At 44.3% G+C, this 17,833-nt stretch overlaps 1 protein-coding gene across 2 annotated transcripts in view; it reads right to left on the bottom strand.

Annotated features, from left to right (window-relative positions):
• Positions 1-17,833, bottom strand: part of MYO1D (myosin ID) — a 331,010-nt gene that overhangs the window by 139,705 nt on the left and 173,472 nt on the right. For both annotated transcript variants that reach the window (XM_044390721.3, XM_026517625.4), the window contains exons 17-19: positions 9,974-10,197; positions 5,375-5,519; positions 4,742-4,846 (exon numbers count right to left, since the gene is read on the bottom strand). In XM_044390721.3, coding sequence (XP_044246656.3) covers positions 4,742-4,846; positions 5,375-5,519; positions 9,974-10,197 — 474 coding nt within the window. The remainder of the gene's footprint in view (positions 1-4,741; positions 4,847-5,374; positions 5,520-9,973; positions 10,198-17,833) is intronic.

Below are 17,833 nucleotides of genomic sequence, written 5' to 3'. Positions count from 1 at the left end.
TCAAAAAATTAAAAACAGAAATACCATATGATTCAGTAATTCCACTACTGGGTGTTTACCCAAAGGAAATGAGAATATTAATTTAAAAAGGTATCTGCACCTCTGTGTTTACTGTAGTATTATTTACAAGAGTCAAAATATGGAAGCAATGTAAGTGTCCATCAATAGATAAACAGATAAGGAAGATGTGGTGTATATATACTCACACACACAGAATATCACGGAGCCATAAAAAGAATGAGATTTTGCCATTTGCAACAACATGGATGAACCTAGAGGGCATTATGCGAAGTGAAATAAGTCAGACTGAGAAAGACAAACACCATATGATTTCACTCATATGTGCAATTTAGAAAACAACAAATGAATAAACAAAAAGCAGAATCGGTCCTGTAAATACAGAGAACAAACCCAAACTGATGGTTGCCAGAGGGAAGGGGGGTAAGAGGGGTGGGCAAAATGAGTAAAGGGGTGTGGGAGAAACAGGCGTCCAGTTACGGAATGAAGAAGTCACGGGAATAAAAGGGACGATGCAGGAAATACGGTCAATGAGAGTGTAATAGAGTGGTACGGTGACAGGCGGTAGCTACAGTTGGTGAGCCTAGAGCATGTTGTTTAGAATTGTTGAGTCATTATATTGTACTTCAAATTAATGTAATATTGTGTGTCAACTATACTCAAAAAATAATCTAAGCTATAGTGTGAAAAAATATTATTTTTTATTGAATTTAAAAAAAAAAGGAGCATGACTAAGAATTTTCAGCGTTTATCCAGCAGGATCCAGGGAGAGACACGCTGTCAGACATCAAATTGTCATCAGTGGGAAGACAGAATCAGAGACACCAGGCTTTTCCAAAGCAGATGACATAATTCTCAAAACCAGTCAACACTCTTCGATTGTTCTGATTACTAATTTGACTTCTCAAATAGCTTGGTACTAGAAAGGGAGTACCCGAGAGAGTAGGTATGAGAATTCACTAGCATGGTATATTCCTTTGTGAAATTCACAAATTGACATTCACTGTTTTATGTCTGATTCTGGCCTGCAAAAGCCACCCTTGACGATCTGATCAACTCCAGGTCCGCTTATAAAAGAGTTTCTGGATCTACGAGTTCAGAATTAGACTCCACTTGGTTCACCACCCAACTGCCAGCAATCTTTCCTACTTCATTCTGATTTCTTTTTTTTAAAGCTACTCTATTTTGTTAAAAGTCTATATTACATTGAGGTGATCTCTTCTTCCTTAGAATGTTTGAATACTCCTGCCCCTGGTCACCAACACTCTACTTTCTTTCTCTATTAACGTGACTAATGTAGTACTTCACGTAAGTGGAATCATACAGTATTTGTCTTTTTGTGTCTTATTCACCTAGATAATATTTTCAAGGTCATCCATGCTGCTGCAGGCATGTATTTCCTTCCTCTTTATGCTGAATAGTATCCCGCTGCCTGGATACATGTATCCTTTCTTTTTTTTAGAGAATCCCAAGCAGGCTCCACACCCAGTATGGAGCCTGTCGGGGAGCTCTGTCTCATGACCCCAAGCTCACAATCCAAGCCGAAATCAAGAATTGGATGCTTTCACCGACTGAGCCGCCCAGGTGCCCTGGATACACATTTTCCTTATGCATCTGTCCACGGACATTTGGGCTGTTTCCACCTTTAACTACTGTGAATGCTGCTATGAGTGTTGGTGTATACTCAATTATCTTTTCGAGAGATTTAAATAATAAGAAAAATATTATGTATTTACACATGAGGCCACCATTCCCCTTTCTCCTCATTCGTTGGTGTATGCCCACAGCACCATCTGGAATCACTTTCCTTCTGTCTGAAGGCCATTCTCTAGCATTTCTTGTAGTGTGTATTTTTGGATATGCCCAAAGAAGTCTTTGTTTCACTTTGATTTTTAAAAGCTATATTTGCTGGGTGCAGAATTCTAGGTTGACAGCTGTTTTTTCTTTCAGTAAATGAAGTTTTAAAGCTGTAGCTCCTCTGTCTTCTTGCTTGCCCTGTTTCTGACATCTGATGCGTTCTCATCTTTCTCCTGTGTGTTTTTTCTCTTTACTGCTGCACTTAAGTGATCTGATCATGTGGTGCTTTGGTACAGTTTTCTTCATGTCTCTTGTGTTTGAGGTTTGTTGAATTTCTTGGGTCTAAGAGTTCGCAGTTTTCATCTAATTTGGAAAGATTTCAGCCATTATTTTTTTCAAATATTTTGAATATTTCCCTTCTCTTCCCTCCTCTCAGGACTCCATGTGCCCATGTATTAGGCCACTTGACGTTGGCTCATAGGGTCCTGATATTTCATTCTTCTTTTTTTTCGGGTGGTGTCATCTTTCCCCTCTTTGCTCTTTGTGCTTTATTCGAGGTAGTTTTATTGCTCTTTCTTCGAGTTTACTAATCTTTCTTCTGCAACGTCTAAACTGCTTTTAATTTCAAGTATATTAAAAAAAAATCTCAGACACCGTGTTTTCCATCTCTATCCATAACATATGCATAACAATTATTTTAATGACCTTGTCTTTTAATTCTGTCATCTATGTCAGTCCTGGATCATTCTGAGTGACTGACTTTTCTTCTCAATATAGGTTAGAGTCTCTTGCTGTTTTGTAGGCCTGGTAATTTTGCATCCAATGTCACACATTCTGAATCTTATCTTTTGGGTGCTGGAGAGTTTGAATTCTTAGGAATATTTTTGAGCTTTGTTCTGGGACACTGTCAGGTTACCTGGAAACAGTCTGATTCTTTTGGGTCATGTTTTCAAGATTTGTTGGGTGGGATTAGGGCAGTGTTTAGTCAAGGGCTAATTCCTCCCTATGACCAAGGCCAAGATTCCTGTCTGTACTCTACTCGGTATCCCATGAATCACAAGGTCTTCCAATGGCTGGTGGGAGCAGGTACTGTCTGCAACCTTTTGTGAGTAGTGGCCATTGTTGCCGCTTACCCTTTGGGGTGGTTCTTGCTCTAGCCTTGGGTAGTTTCCTCACATGCTGAGCGGTGCTCAGGCGAATACCTGCCACGGACCCCCTGAAGCTATCTAGAGCTCTCTCTGTGCAGCTTGCTCTTCTCTGGCACTCTGCTCCGCAAACTCTAGCTGCCCTGGTGTCTCCAGGTTCAGCTCTCTTGTTTCAGTAAGGGAGTCCAGTAAGCTCCACCTGGGCTCCCCTACTCATGCCACAGACGAGAAAGTTTCTCGAGGAGGTAAACCAGCTGACTGTAGGGCTCACTTGTCTGTTTCTCATATCTTGATGTGCAGTGACTAAAAAACCATTGTTTCACAGATTTTGTCCTTCTAGGTTTTTTTTTTTTTTTTTAACACATCCTCTGTTGGTTCATTTTATAGCTACATTGTATTCTGTTGTTCAAACACAATTATTTATTAATCTCATCATATATTAATGCATATTTTTTCTAGTCTTTTGGCCATTACAACATACAAAACTATATCTTTGGATGTATGTGTGAATATATTGTAGGATAAATCCTGAGTTGTGTAATTCCTAGACTAAGTGGTCTGGGCATTTAAAATTTTGATAGCTATTACCAAACTATTCACTCAGAAGGACTGTATCTTATCAATAGTGTTTCCTTAAATTCGTGCAAACACTGGCTATCAATATTTTAAAGTGTGCCAAATTTATAGTGGAAAAATAATATTTCATTATTTTGATCTGAATAATCCTGCAATTGTGTACTTGTTCAAGATTTGAAACAAAACAACTCTAAAATCACCCAAACATGGGCTTTTGTTATGAGGTAATTCTTTGATCATTTTCTTCATTCGTCCTTTGAATACTGGCATATATATGTCAATATTTTTTCTGGGGTCAATCTAGGAAATATTTTTCCTTTTTTCTTTTTTTAATATTTATGTATTTATCTTAGAGAGAGAGAGAGCAGGAGCAGGAGGGGCAAAGGGAGAGGGAGAGAGAGAATCCCAAGCAGACTCCCTGCTGAGTGTGGAGCCCCATGTGGGGCTCGATCCCAGGACCCTGAGATCATGACCTGAGCCGAAATCAAGAGTCAGATGCTTAACCAACGGAGCCATCCAGGCATCCCAGGAATATTTTTCTTAAATTCACCCATTTCATTAATATTTGAAATTTATTTGCTAAATTTTTCCAAAACGCTTTTTAAAAATTAATTATTGCAATTTCTTCTCTATTTTGTGAAAAGAAGTATTTGAAAGTTTTGAAAAACCAACCATGTCCCCTGCCTTCCTCTCTCCACTTCCACACTTCACTTGCCCCGTGGACATTATCTGCAGGCAAGTAACTGTCCACACACACATCTTGCCTCAGATAAACAACCAGATTCACAGCATGTGTAACTCCCCCTTCCCCGCCACCCAAATTCTCTGTCCTCCCTTTTCTAGACTATGCTCTCCCTCCCTCCCTCCCTCCCCGCCCTTAAAATAGTAAGGAAACATGCACGAGGAGTACTGAATGACCCGAACTACGAGGCAGAGCAGCACGTGCTGGGAAAGATACGCGGGCGGTAAAACACAAACCCCGGATCTCAGGGAGGTCCCCGCTCAAGCCACTAATCTCCACTCCTGAGGCCGTAGTCACCTCAGCCACCGCACCCCCGCCCCAGCACGGGCAGGTGGCGCTGAGTGACGGTGGAGCTGGGGCTGTAGCTGCTGTCACGGTCATGTTTTACTGCCGTCACGGCTACGTTAAGGGCCTCTGAATCCACTGTTTTCTTCCCCTGGAGGTCTGTCCCCGCCTGTCTCACCTTACGGACATGACAGGAAAAGAGGATGTTCATGTATTTGTCCTTCCGCTTCAGTTCGTTCGCGACGGGGACAAAAGTGCCCGAGGTCTGAGGTGTGTCTGGCTTCTGAAAGAAAAAGGAAACATGATGAAATGAGTCTGCTTAGCATTTTGGATGAAAAGGCAATCTTTTCGTGGCCTGGCTTTACAATCCTGCTCAGATTCACCCACGTGCTTTGATCTCCTATCCCAGATGGCGGGCTGCTACCAGGGTGTTACACCACTGAAGGGCCTATACAATTTTTAAAATAAGGAATGGAGGGAGGATGAAATGTAGCTCTGGGGATAATTAATATAAAGGTGGTAATTAAAAATAGCTGCTGAATTAGGCGAGGGAAGGTTCAAATGCTCAAAAATTAGGTTTTGGAGTATGTCTAGTATATATGGCGCAGGGCGGCAGGCAGCCCTTTCTAAAGCAGGGGAAACATCAGACTTTGCACGGTTAGAAGCAACCAAATCTTTTAGTTTAATATCGCCCATAGAAGTTTAGTTTCCGTAGGTGTCTCATTCTTTCCGCCAAGTTTTGGAGAACAATTCTTCACTTTCTTTGTAAAAGGGAGCAGGAGTAGATTCCACTTTGTTCTCCCGCACATACCGAAGCAAGATAGTTGCCCTCCCAGGCTCTCTGGAGTCCAAGGTCAGCCCTTTGACCTTTCAACATTTCCATGGCTGCAACCTTGGCCCTGACCTGGGGCAGGTCGGAAGCGGGCAGGCTCTTGATGAGCTGGGATGCTCTCCATCTATAAATGAATAAATGAAATGTATGAGGACTCGGAAACCCAATCCTATTCGTGACCCCAAATAACGGAGCGGCCACTAGGCAGAATTTAAATCAAAGTACTTGCAGGCTACCCTAAAAAAAAGAAAAGAAAAGAAAGAAAAGAAAGGTCTCCAAAATATACACAGAACTTGTTAAAATACACACAGTCTTGTAGACAAAGATTTTTGTGTAACTTGCTTTTTCATTTGTGTTTTGAAAGCAACTACAACTTCGTGATATGTGGGTTTTCTCATAACATTTACAGTCAGGGCCTAGAAAGTTTAGATTCATTCTTCATTCAATACTAAGGCCCTTACTGAGCACTTTCCAGGCACTTGCTAAACTCCAGATGCTGTTCTATGCAGTGGAGACCCAGCCGTAAGCAAATGGATCAAGGTCCTTCCTGCGAAGTGCTTACCTTCTAGAAGCAGGGACAGAGGACAGACTAAGTATGTGTGATGTGCTCAGAGCTATGGAGAAAATCAGGCGAGGAAAGGAGAGGAGTGCGGTGGCGGGCAGGAACAGGCGGTAGGTGTTATTCATACGGGGAGGTCTTGGGGACCACCACTGCTCAGGATGTACGAGCAGAGACCTTCAGGAAGCGAGGGAGACGCACGGGCATTTGGGCAAGAGTGTGCTCGCCAGGAAGAGATGTTGGTGAACTGCAAGACGGGAAGACTTTCTTGGAGATTCGAAGCAGACTGGACCACGCCGCCAGAGGAGTGGCTCAGTGCTGAGCAGGCCACTCAGTGGAAGGAGAGGAACCCCTTCGGCAGAAACGGCTGGGAGACTGCTTGGGCCCGAGGCAGCTGAAGCTCGTGGCCAGGGCAAGCGGGGAAGGATCTCACCGTGGGAGAGGTGCCCATGGTGAGATGGGGGCCCCTGCCGTGGGGGAGAGCGTCAGAGGTAGCGGGATACAAAAACAATGGCTGTGGAAAAAAGAAAGGCTCAGCCTAACGGCAAAATCCTCCTCTCTGCCTTCTGTGGCCAACTGACACTGCAATGGGACAGACTGTCCTAAGGTCATTCCAGAAGATGCTGGAAGAATGACAGGCTGGGAGCAGTTGGTGGTCGTTGTCACGGTCACTGGTGACAGGCACATCCCACAACACTAAGTGGCTTGCTGAGCAACTGCCCCAATGAGCCCTTGGGTCCCAAATTTTACTCTCAGTGGGTGGGTGGGGACAGTCATTGCTCTGTCTGCTGGTCTGTTTTCAGCCCGAGTGCCCAGTCTGCCTGTCCCTTCTTTCCTGCCCACCGTGGCCCACGACAAGATCCATACCTGACTGCCTCCAGAGCTCAGAGGCACACAGGGCATCTGGGACCTGACCTATACACCCACGAAGAGAGCCGCATAGTCCCCTCACCCTGCTCAAGGAAACCGCCATCTATAAAGATCGGTAGCCCCCAACACCATTTTTATGGCAGCCTAAAAATCGCCAGCCACAACATGAAGATGGGGGACAAAGCTGAGCCTGAGGAAGGCTCCCCACCTTCCCAGAGTGAAAAAGAATTACCGTGAGGAACAGGTGCGAGCTTAACCATGATTAACATTGAGATTTTAGAAAAAACAAAAAAAAACCCCCAAAAAACCCAAAAGCCCACAAGCACAGTGGAGTCCTTTAATGCATTTTTCTCAGTAGTCCACAGATCAAAAAAGTTACGAATAAATTAAGTAGGATACAGTGACTGTATCAGGGGTTGGTAAACCACGGTCTGTGCCAAATTCAGCCCATGGCCTGGTTTTGTGCTGCTCACGAGCTAAGAATAGTTTTTTACATGTTTGACAAAACCAGAGCAAAACAAAGCAAAGTATGTGACCAAGACCATATGTAGCCATAAAGCCTATGATCTTTATTACCTGGCCCGTAACAGAAACAGTTTGCCTCTGGATGAGGCTAACACGACCGGCAGGATTCACTCAGGGTGTGTGCGCGCGCGGGCACAGCCAGCAGAGCAGATGCATTATTCTCAAAACGCTCGTTAACCCGAAGCTGGGAGAAGGCTGGGCCTGTCTTCCCCATCTTTCTTCTCTGTCACCATATCCCTGGAACCTAGGCCTGTGCCCACGACACAGCTGGCCTTGAGTAAATATTTCCTGGATGAATAAACTGAATTTTGCAAAAATTAATCAATTCTAGGCCACCTATAAAACCATCAAAATCTAAAAAGAAGAACTGTACAGGCCACGGTGCAACACGAACAAAATCAATAATTCCTGGGGCGCCTGGGTGGCACAGCGGTTAAGCGTCTGCCTTCGGCTCAGGGCGTGATCCCGGCGTTATGGGATCGAGCCCCACGTCAGGCTCCTCTGCTATGAGCCTGCTTCTTCCTCTCCCACTCCCCCTGCTTGTGTTCCCTCTCTCGCTGGCTGTTTCTATCTCTGTCGAATAAATAAATAAAAAATCTTAAAAAAAAAATCAATAATTCCTTGTGGCCACTAGAAGTACTACACGGATCTTTATTGTCATGGACAGGTCTCCAATCTGCAAAACATTTTTGAGTCATTCTATAACCCTGCTGTGTGAAAAAGAGAGGAAAAAGAGCCCTAATGATATGGGACTGTATGCAGACCCACTCTTAGTAGGAGCAAACATGTCTATAGCGTTTACTATGTGTCAGGTACTGTCTGAAATGCTTTGTATATATATTTACCCATAATCTTTCAACAGCCCTATGGGCAGGTGCTACTGTTACGGTGCTTTTACGGATATGGTAACTGAGGCACAGAGAGATGCTCTACTTCGCCCAAGGTTATACAACCAGGCAGTAGCAGAGACAGAACAGAAACCCAGGCTCCAGGATCTGCCTTCTTAACCACTACCCCATGCTGTCTCTTACATGTGGGCGTGTGCTCGTAAATGCACAGAGACACAGAAGGATACACACTGTTAATGAGTGATCATCTCAGGGGAAGGAAAGAAAATGGGGGAGACAAGAGGAGGTGTGCAGGAGTTCAACTTTGTATCTTATATATTTCTGTATTATTTCACTTTAAAAAAAAAACCCACAATAACCACATGTATTCATGCATCGCTTAATTACTTTTTAAACTGAGTCAAAATTCAGGTTACAGATTATACCGCTCATGAAGTATACTTACGTGTGCATTAAAAGCCGGCCAGGGTTGACAATGGACGTTTATAGTATTAGACCTGAGAGCTGAGGGAATTTTGCTTTCAATAATTCCTTACTGAGCTCTTCTTTTTATGAGATATCGTTTCTTTTTCTTTCTTTCTTTCTTTCTCTTTTTCTTTCTTTTTTTTACAAAAAGCAAATGGGATATATATTAAAGAATTTTCTTCCTGTGCATTTTTATTTATCTTTTGATATCTGCCACCAACTATACAGAGCTAGCTCTCAAGGCAGAGGAAATCTGATTTAGCCCAGAATTATAAATTAGTTCTTTTCTATTCGGTATGCTGGTTATTTCATAGTGCTCTTTGTGGAATACCACAGTGCCAAACGGCCACAGCTGAGAACCGTTAGCTTAGTTTATGTGACTAGGTGGCTGCATCTAAGCACGGCTAAATGTATCTGGAGCACACCAGCGACAAACAAGCACGAATGATGAGGGGTAAGGGCTGTGAATAACTACAAACTCAGATTTGGGGCAGTTTATAAAAAACGAAGATCAGCTGGAAAGATACCAGATTTTACATGGGTGTTGATTTATGTTAAAAAAATAAAGGTGGCTCTAAAACGGTTGCTTTCCCTCTCACACTTTAAAATCATCTGGGCGGCGGGCCTGGGTGGCACAGTCAGTTAAGCATCCAGCTCTTGGTTACAGCTTCAGGTCCTGATCTCAGGGTCGTGAGATCGAGCCCCGCGCAGGGCTCCATGCTCAGTGTGGAGTCTGCTTGAGATCCTCTCCCTCTCCCTCTGCCCCTCCTGCTCGTGCTCTCTCTCTCCCTCTCTAAAATAAATAAATCTTAAAAAAAAAAAATCATCTGGGAAACTTTGGAAAGGACTTTTGTTTGCGCCCCGCTTCCTGGTTCTAACAGGACTTCCCGGAGGCAGGACATGGGCATCGGTATGTTTCATAAACTCCTCGGTAGGTTTCATAACCAGGATAGAGAAGCGTTGCTCTGAAAGGATTAACACACTTCCCAGTTTGAGCTATGTGTGGTGATTTTAATAAATAGTTATTATTTGCTAATAAAAGATAGAGACGGCAGGCTCATAGCGTCTCTTAACTGTGGCGTGATCCGGGCTTTGGGGCGCACAGCTGCCCTCCGCTACGGAAGACTAAATGCACGGTCCCGTTGTTCTGAGAAGTAAACAGATGCCCCCTGAGAGTGAAATCTACAGACCTGAAGTGACAGTCCCAGGGGCAGACAGCCGCGCCAATATCACAGCCTCAGATGTGGGGCTTTATACATTAAGTGTGCTCCCGAGAACGGACGCGGCATATACCAACGGGCTCCTTCTTACCTATTAAAAATGGCCTGTAAGGCCTCCTCGAAACGGCGGAGAACTTTAGGTGGGGTTGGCCACTTCACGTGCTTCCCGTGGTCCTTCATGGTCTTGACGCCGTGGAAGCGCCTGGCAACCTCATGAATGTACGATTTCACTTTGTAATGCCGGTAGTATCGGATAATCGTCAGAGCTGCCTTGGTCCTCTTGTACCGCATGCGGGCCAGCGTGCCTCGCCACACCTTCGCAACAGAGAAAGGAAAAGACAAGTGTTGCTGGCCGGCTGAGTCACTGGTATGTGGCTTTGAACTTGTATAAAATCCTCTACTTAGAAACTACCAACGGGGGTGGGGGAATCTTGGGTGTCCTGCACAAAATCAGGCAGACAAAGCACGTCAGTTCAGCCTGCCAGCAACAGGTGGCGCCAGGAGTCACGCTGGTCATTCGCCTCCACGGTCCAGCGGCTCCTGGTGTGCACCGGGGTGTGTGCTGACTCGGAGGCAGAGTCCTGTTTCACCTTCATGGTCATGAAGGGAGGAAAGCCAAAATGCACATGTCTCTGTGGAAATATCTGAAGGATGTGGAAAGAAAGCAAGATGAGGCAGAACCAAAAGCCATCACATCTACAGTGCTCGAACGAAACCTGGCTTTACACAGATGACACCTCCCGCCACTACTGTACCGTCACGTTGGATTCACAAACTGACTTACACACAAGCTGTGCGGCCCCTCTCCCCAGGTGCTAGGTAAATTCCCCCAAAATTAGATGTAGTCCTGGGGGAAGGGGAAGACAGATGACTAATAGTGTATGAATCTTTAAATTTCTTCAGTGCTCAGAAATCAATCAGACAATATATAAACATCTCCGTGCCGGCTTTCCCCAAGCACGGTGAAGTCAGAGATCCTTACACTCTTTCTTCAGGATCCTTTACCCAGATTCCTGTACTTCTCAATCTCTCAAGTAAAAAGAAATTTGGTATAATCTTCAGTTCATGCTTGGGTCCTCCCCTATACGAGACCTCCACCACCACAACTTACTCTTTCTTCTACAATATTTCCAGCACAAACCCCCTTCTGCTGCTAAAATCTCCAAGACCCCAAAATACTCGCACTGCTTTCTTCAGCAAACTCCTTGGACACCCCACCGTTGTGTTCTGGTTGATAGTTACTGCAGCTATTTCCATAGCCAGTCCAATTCTTAGGTTATTGGTACTAAGCTCCCTCCCTGTTTCTGGCCTCCCGGGACCAAGATTTTCCACCTCTAATTCAAAGCCCACAGTATGGGGGCTCCAGACTCTCTCAGGTTTCTTGTATTTTCTCTTAAATCCCCACCTGTGCCACTGATTTCTCGGAAAAACTGGTGCAATACCCTCTTTTATTCTGTTATTTTAGGGGTTTCTTTATGCAGACTCCTAAACTTGCATCACGTGCTCGTGATGTGCTCCTTTTCTCAACCTGCTGCACCGTAAGGATAGACTTGTTTGCATGGGACGCATGAGGAGGTCACCAAGGGACCGCAAAGAGGAACTGACGAGTCAAGGAAAACCAGGATATGTAAGGGAAACGTGACATGTGAGCAGCTTGCGAGGGGAACCTAGAGCTCACGTATAAACAGAATATATAAAGACCACGAGGCAATGAAAACTTGTTTCTGCATGTGGCGTCAGTACAGCAGCCCTTTTTAGCCAAAATGGCTCTCTTCCCCGTCACCAAATCCATCATGCAGATGGCTTTGTTACGCCTCCACTCGAGTGCTAAAATAAAGGTCCCTTCTTTAGCATCTTGAAAAACCAAAAGAATACAATTACAGGGTGGAAGTCTGTGATTCGATTTCTTAAACAAAACGCATTCTTAAAGTTTCATACTGTTTGTTGCTTTTCTCTTTTTTTGAAGGGGAAGGAAATGAAGACTCCCTGGGGCCACACCTGTATAGAAAATCAATCCTTAATTTTCAAGGAGTATTCACAGAATTTCTCATTAAAATGTTTTTGGTTTAATTCTTCAGTAATTTCAGGGAAAAAGGCATTTTATAAGTAAGGGCTTCTTAAGGAGCAGGTTTTTATGTTTAACTTTTTTTTTTTTTTTAACATTTATTTATTTGAGACAGAGAGTGAGTGCACATGCACGTGGTGGGGATGGGGAGAGGCAGACAGAAAATCTCAAGCAGACTCCACGCTGAGCACAGAGCCCAGCATGGGGCTCGATTTCAGGACCCTGAGGTCATGACCTGAGCTGAACTAGGAGTCCAACGCTCAACCGACTGAGCCACCCAGGTGCCCTTAAGGGTAGATTTTTTTTTTTTAAATATTTTATTTATTTATTTGACAGAGATAGAGACAGCCAGCGAGAGAGGGAACACAGCAGGGGAGTGGGAGAGGAAGAAGCAGGCTCATAGCAGAAGAGCCTGATGTGGGGCTCGATCCCGTAATGCCGGGATCACGCCCTGAGCCGAAGGCAGACGCTTAACCGCTGTGCCACCCAGGCGCCCCAGATTTTTTTTTTTTTAAAGCTTTGCTTAATTTATTTTGGGGGTGGGGAGAGAGAGCGCATGAATGGAGAGTGGGGCAGAGAAAGAGGGAGACAGACTCCCCACTTAGAGGGGAGCCTGATGTGGGGCTTGATGTCATGACCCTGAGATCACGACCTGAGCTGAAATCAAGACTAAACCTAGACTCAACCGATTAAGCCACCCAGGTGCCCCTGGAAACTCTTTAATGTATGTGAGCCATTCTTTCTCAGCCTACTAACTGCCCCCAAACAGTGTTGGATTGGGTACTGTTTCATTCTTTCACCCATAATATGTACTAGATGTCCATTATGTATATGCTTTATCTGGCCTCTCCATTGCTCAAGAGGAATGAAAAGGGAGCTGGGGCTTTAGGTGGCTGCCATCAAGCTCCCTTCTTAATAATAAAGAAATGCACCAGAAGTTTGCTTCACTGAGTCTGGGGTGTCTTGCAGTCTTCTGGCTTGGTTGAGGACAGATATTTTTTCCATGTCTTGCAAAGCTTCTTCTTGATTCAGCTCTAATATTATTCCTAGCAGATGCTTCCCCTATTCCTTGCCCATTTATTGATATATCAGAGGCAGGAAGATGGTAAACCTTCTTGACTCTTCTTGCCTGAGGGAAAATGTCTTCTTGATGGAAGAAAGGGTCCCCAGTGGAGGTGTGGGCTATTCCAGGCCTTCCCCCGGCACACCTTTATACTTGATGCCAACACCATCAAAAGCAGTGAGACTTCTCAGAATTCCCTCCTTGTACTTCTCCATGTTCCATTCTTCTCTTTGAAGAATATATTGATTTTTTTTTAGCACCTTCATTCAATTTGGTCCAATTTTTCGTTTTCTGGGTGACACTTCTCAGTTTATGGTATGAAGTTGGGATTTTTTTCTTGGTTTCAGGGTTCACATGGCATGTTCTTTGTCATTTTTACATTTTTGTTAATTTCAGCATATTTGGGGGAAAGGAATTTTCGTGAGCCTGCAGTTACATTATCAGCTTTGTCAGATGTCCCTTAGGCTTTCATTTTTTAGCATCAGAGAAAAAGTAGCATTGAAAAACTACAGAGGAAAATGACTGAGTGCAAAAAAATTACTCATGTATTTTCCCTTATAACCTAAGTATATTTGGTTTAAATGGATAGGCTCCCATGAGTTGGTGAGTCTGTGCAGGGGAGGGTTGTTGTTGATTTTCCCACCAAGGGTCTGTAGGTTGGAATTTAAGGTATAAGACAGATTTTTCCACTTCCCTCTTTGTTTAAAGCAGCTTAAACTGTTGGGGTTTTCAAGAGTCATATAAAGCGTACGTCTGTGGCGGACTTTACCTGATGATGGGATGTCAGAGAACAGAGAATTAAATGTTATATTCAATAGCAAATGTTTAATACTTATATGCATATGTCAGAGAGGTGCAACAACAACAACAAAAACCACAAGGGAGTCGAAGGGGCTCTTGTTAAAACAATATTAACATTAAAGAGGAACCAATCAGATATTATGTGTTTTAGGATATGATGCAAAAGAGTGGATGCCGAAGGCTGAAGGCGACAGAATGGGATCTGGGAGGGAAAGTTAAGCAGAAACTATAAAGCAGAGGGTAGACTGACAGAGGTGAGGGCCTGCAAGTCATTTCTTAGGTAGAAGAAAGAACAGAGGCAAACAGAGAGGCTGACTCAGAGGGAACAGTCAAGGTACAAAGAGAGACCATCAGAGAGCAGCATGCACACCCTTCCTGTTGAGTCCAATTCCTCCCTTGTGTACCTTTACCCCCTGTAGTCAATTCTGCCAACACAGCGGCCAGAGTGATCCTTTTAAGGCCAAAATCAGATCATGTCACTTCTCTGCTTGAAACTTTGCCACTGCTCTCCATTTCCCTAACAGCCGGAGCCCACGCACTAACCTACAAGGGCCCACATTCTCTGGGGCAGTTACCTCCCCAGCTCACTCCAGCCACCCTCTGAGCTCCGGGCTGCTCCCTTTGCCTGGAATGATCTCCCCCCACCAGATATCACATGGCCAACTTCTTCACTCTCTCTGCGTCCTTGGTCGGTGGTCCCCTTCCCAATAAGACTGGCCCTGAGCATCCCATTTCAAATTCAACGTGTCTCCATCTTCCCCACCTGGCACTCTCCATGCTCCTTCTCATGCTCTAGCTTTATTCCTGCCTCTAGCACTCGATGCTACAATGCAGCAGGTAACTCACATGTTACTGCATTGTTGACACTCTCCTCCCGCTGGCCTTTCAGCACCAGCAGGCCAAGGGCTCTTCGTCTCTTACTCACTGATGAAACTCTACTGCCTAGAACAATGCCGAGGACATAGTAGCCACTTGGCTGTATCTGCCGAATGAATGAACATATTCACCTTTCATCTTCCAAGCCTGATACTGAATCTTTCGTTTTGGCTGTCATAGTTTCCATTTTCAAGACTCATCCCTGTTCTCCAAATATTTCTTTTAATTAATTAATTAAAAAGGCTTTATTTATTTGAGAAAGAGAGAGCGCATGAGTAGGGAGGGCAGAGGAAGCGGCAGAGGGAGAGGGAGAACAGACCCCCTGCTAAGCGTGGAGCCTAACGTGGGGCTCCATCTGAGGACCCTGAGATCATGACCTGAGCCGAAGTCTGATCCTTAACTGACTTAGCCACCCAGGCGCCCCCAAATATTTCTCTTGAAAGCACATTGCTCTTGTTTAACAAAAGCAACATCTCATCCTTCCTCTCTGAGGATATGAATCATGGTTTTACTTTTTACAATGCTCCCTGCATTGTATGTTACTTCTAAATCCCCTTTTCCCATTTGTCTTGGTCTCAGCCTTTCACGCTAGAGGCCTTCCTCAAATCTCCCGGGATCCTTGGCCGTCTATTACTGAATGCCACTGGAGAGCTCAGTGTATGTGTTTAGGAATGGGGGGGGGGGCTTCAGTACACAGAGTATTAGGTGGGGACCATCTGTGGGGAACCCTGGGATGTCGGTGTTTTTCCTCTTTGCTGCCAGAATTCTGAGTAAAGGGGCACTGGGGGGAATCTTTAGTCTCTGGACTTCAACTTACTTTCCTTGGTTTCAGTATGGTGCCTGACCCCTTTCCCCCACTGTGCCTGGTGTCCCCCAAAGCCCAGAGCTTCTCTGGTTGTATTCCTTCAGGGTAAGCTTCTTATCTTCTACCAGAATGAGACTGAGGTAGTCACCCGGCTTTGTGAGGCTGGGGAGGAGACCTTTGTTTTGTTCTTTATACAGACTGTTAACCAACCTCCTTCAGCGCTCCCCCTCACCCCTACCTCCAGAGGTACCTGGTCCTTCCCACTCCTGCATCTTCTTCAGCCCTGCGGTTGGGCAAACTGGCTTGCCTGTCTGCCTTCCGTGCAGGCGCTGACATGTCAGCTGTCTCCACCTGCTTGGGGGACTAACCACACAACCACGTATTTCCAAAATTATGTTGATGCCTCTTGTCCGCTGCTGTTGCTCCTATGCTTCTATTTGTCCTTGTGGGTTTCTCCCATTTTTATCCCTTACTGCTCATTTAGGGGTTTGGAGAGGGAGTGGATATAAACACAATCTGTCATGTTTAACCAGATGTTTTTATAATGCTATCTTAATTCTACCATGTTTTCCTCTGGGGCATACTTCCTCAGTGGTCAGGCATTTCAAAGCAACATCTGGCTGTCATTAAAGTACAAGATTCATTTTGCAAAAGATGTAGGATTCTAGGTTACGCTCTATTAAGAAGTAGGTCAGTTACATATCTTCAGTTTAGTCTCAGAAACACAGGTCAGCTTTCCTTCTCTGTTTCTAGTTCTCTGTGTTTTGTTCTGTTTTTGTTTTCTGGTCATGATGGGGGTTAGGCCCTTTCTGTCCTGTTCTCCAACAGCTCCCTGGTGCTCTGATTTGGATAATCTCTTGGTTTCCACAACCAGAACCCTCCAAAATTTCAGCTTCCCAGGCCCTCCATGCCTAGGGACAACTTCTGGGAGAAGCCTCTTTCCTGTTCCTAAACTTAAATTCCCCAGTTTTTCTGGCAGAGTTCTGATAGTTTCTGGCTATTAAGGAGCTGTGGTAGATAAGAATGTATTGAGGTCACGGGTTGAATTCTGAACTGTAAAATCCATAAAATCTATCCACATACCCCATCGAATGACAGTAGTGCCCTCCTTATCCATGGTTTTGCTTTCTGTGTTTTCAGTTACCCACAGTTAACCATGGTCTGGAAGCAGACGATCCTCCTGGGGTGTGGTCAGAAAGTCAACTGTAGCCTCACACTACATCACAGTACCTACGTCATCCACCCCACGTCATCTCGTCATGGAGGCATTACCTTACGTCATCACAAGAAGGGTGCGCACAGCACCGTAAGATATTGTGAAAGAGAGAGAGTGCACATTCACATAACTTTCATCATCATAAATTGTTGTAATTGTTCTATTATTAGTTATGGTTGTTAATCTCTTACTGTGACTCTTTTATAAATTAAACGTTATCGTAGGTACGTATGTTTGAGGAAAAACAAGGTATGTATAGGGTTCAGTACTATCTGTGGTTTCAGGCATCCACTGGGGGTCCTGAAATTCATCCCTTGTAGATAAGGGGGGACTACTGTAGAACATGATGGTTGCATCCCATTTGGGATTTTTCATGATTGATTAAGGAAGGTTTGGCCTCTTCTAGGGGTTACTTTAAAGAAAGACTTAAAGACAGTAAAATCTTCCCAAGCAATTCCTCTTCACCTCAGATATTTCTATGAGGGGTAAGATGAATAAAGACCTGAAGTACTATTTATAAAGTGCAGTGCCAATGTTTTTGCCAGAATAGCAGGTTAATATGTGACAAGAAGAAAATCAGACTGACTGGATGTAATTTGTAGGTTCTTAGCATATATATAGACACAAAATTCCTTAGTTTTATAGATAAATTAATAGCATCTTGAAGACGTGAGGGGAAATTAAGAAATAAGGAAATAACCAAATCTTCAGTCAATAAACAAATGTAAAACCAGTAAAATAAAGAGACCCCCCCCCAAAGAAAACCCAAACCAAAAAACCCACAAATAAAGAAAAGTGTGAGTCAGATCATTATAAGCTCTCCTGATGAACTTAATTAAGTGCGTGTAGGGTGGTGTATGCCCTGTGGGGTGGATGTGATCATCCCTGAGCTCCTTTACCTTGGTCTGATAGACTAACCTGCAGTCAGTTGACTTGTGAGCCTTCATTTAGGACTCGTACATTTTACGTACGGCCTTGTCCACAGTGGGTCTGGCTAAAGGCAGCCTAGCAATTCTTCAGGGCACTCAACTGTGGGCCGTGAATCATTCCTTTACTATGACGAGTCCACAATCTGACAGCCTACTTTAACTGTAAGTTCAAGAAGCAATTAAAGCACTTGGTCGA

The sequence above is a fragment of the Ursus arctos genome, unplaced genomic scaffold (assembly GCF_023065955.2).
Source record: "Ursus arctos isolate Adak ecotype North America unplaced genomic scaffold, UrsArc2.0 scaffold_24, whole genome shotgun sequence".
Lineage (NCBI taxonomy): Eukaryota > Metazoa > Chordata > Mammalia > Carnivora > Ursidae > Ursus > Ursus arctos.
This window is presented reverse-complemented; position numbering and strand designations above follow the sequence as displayed.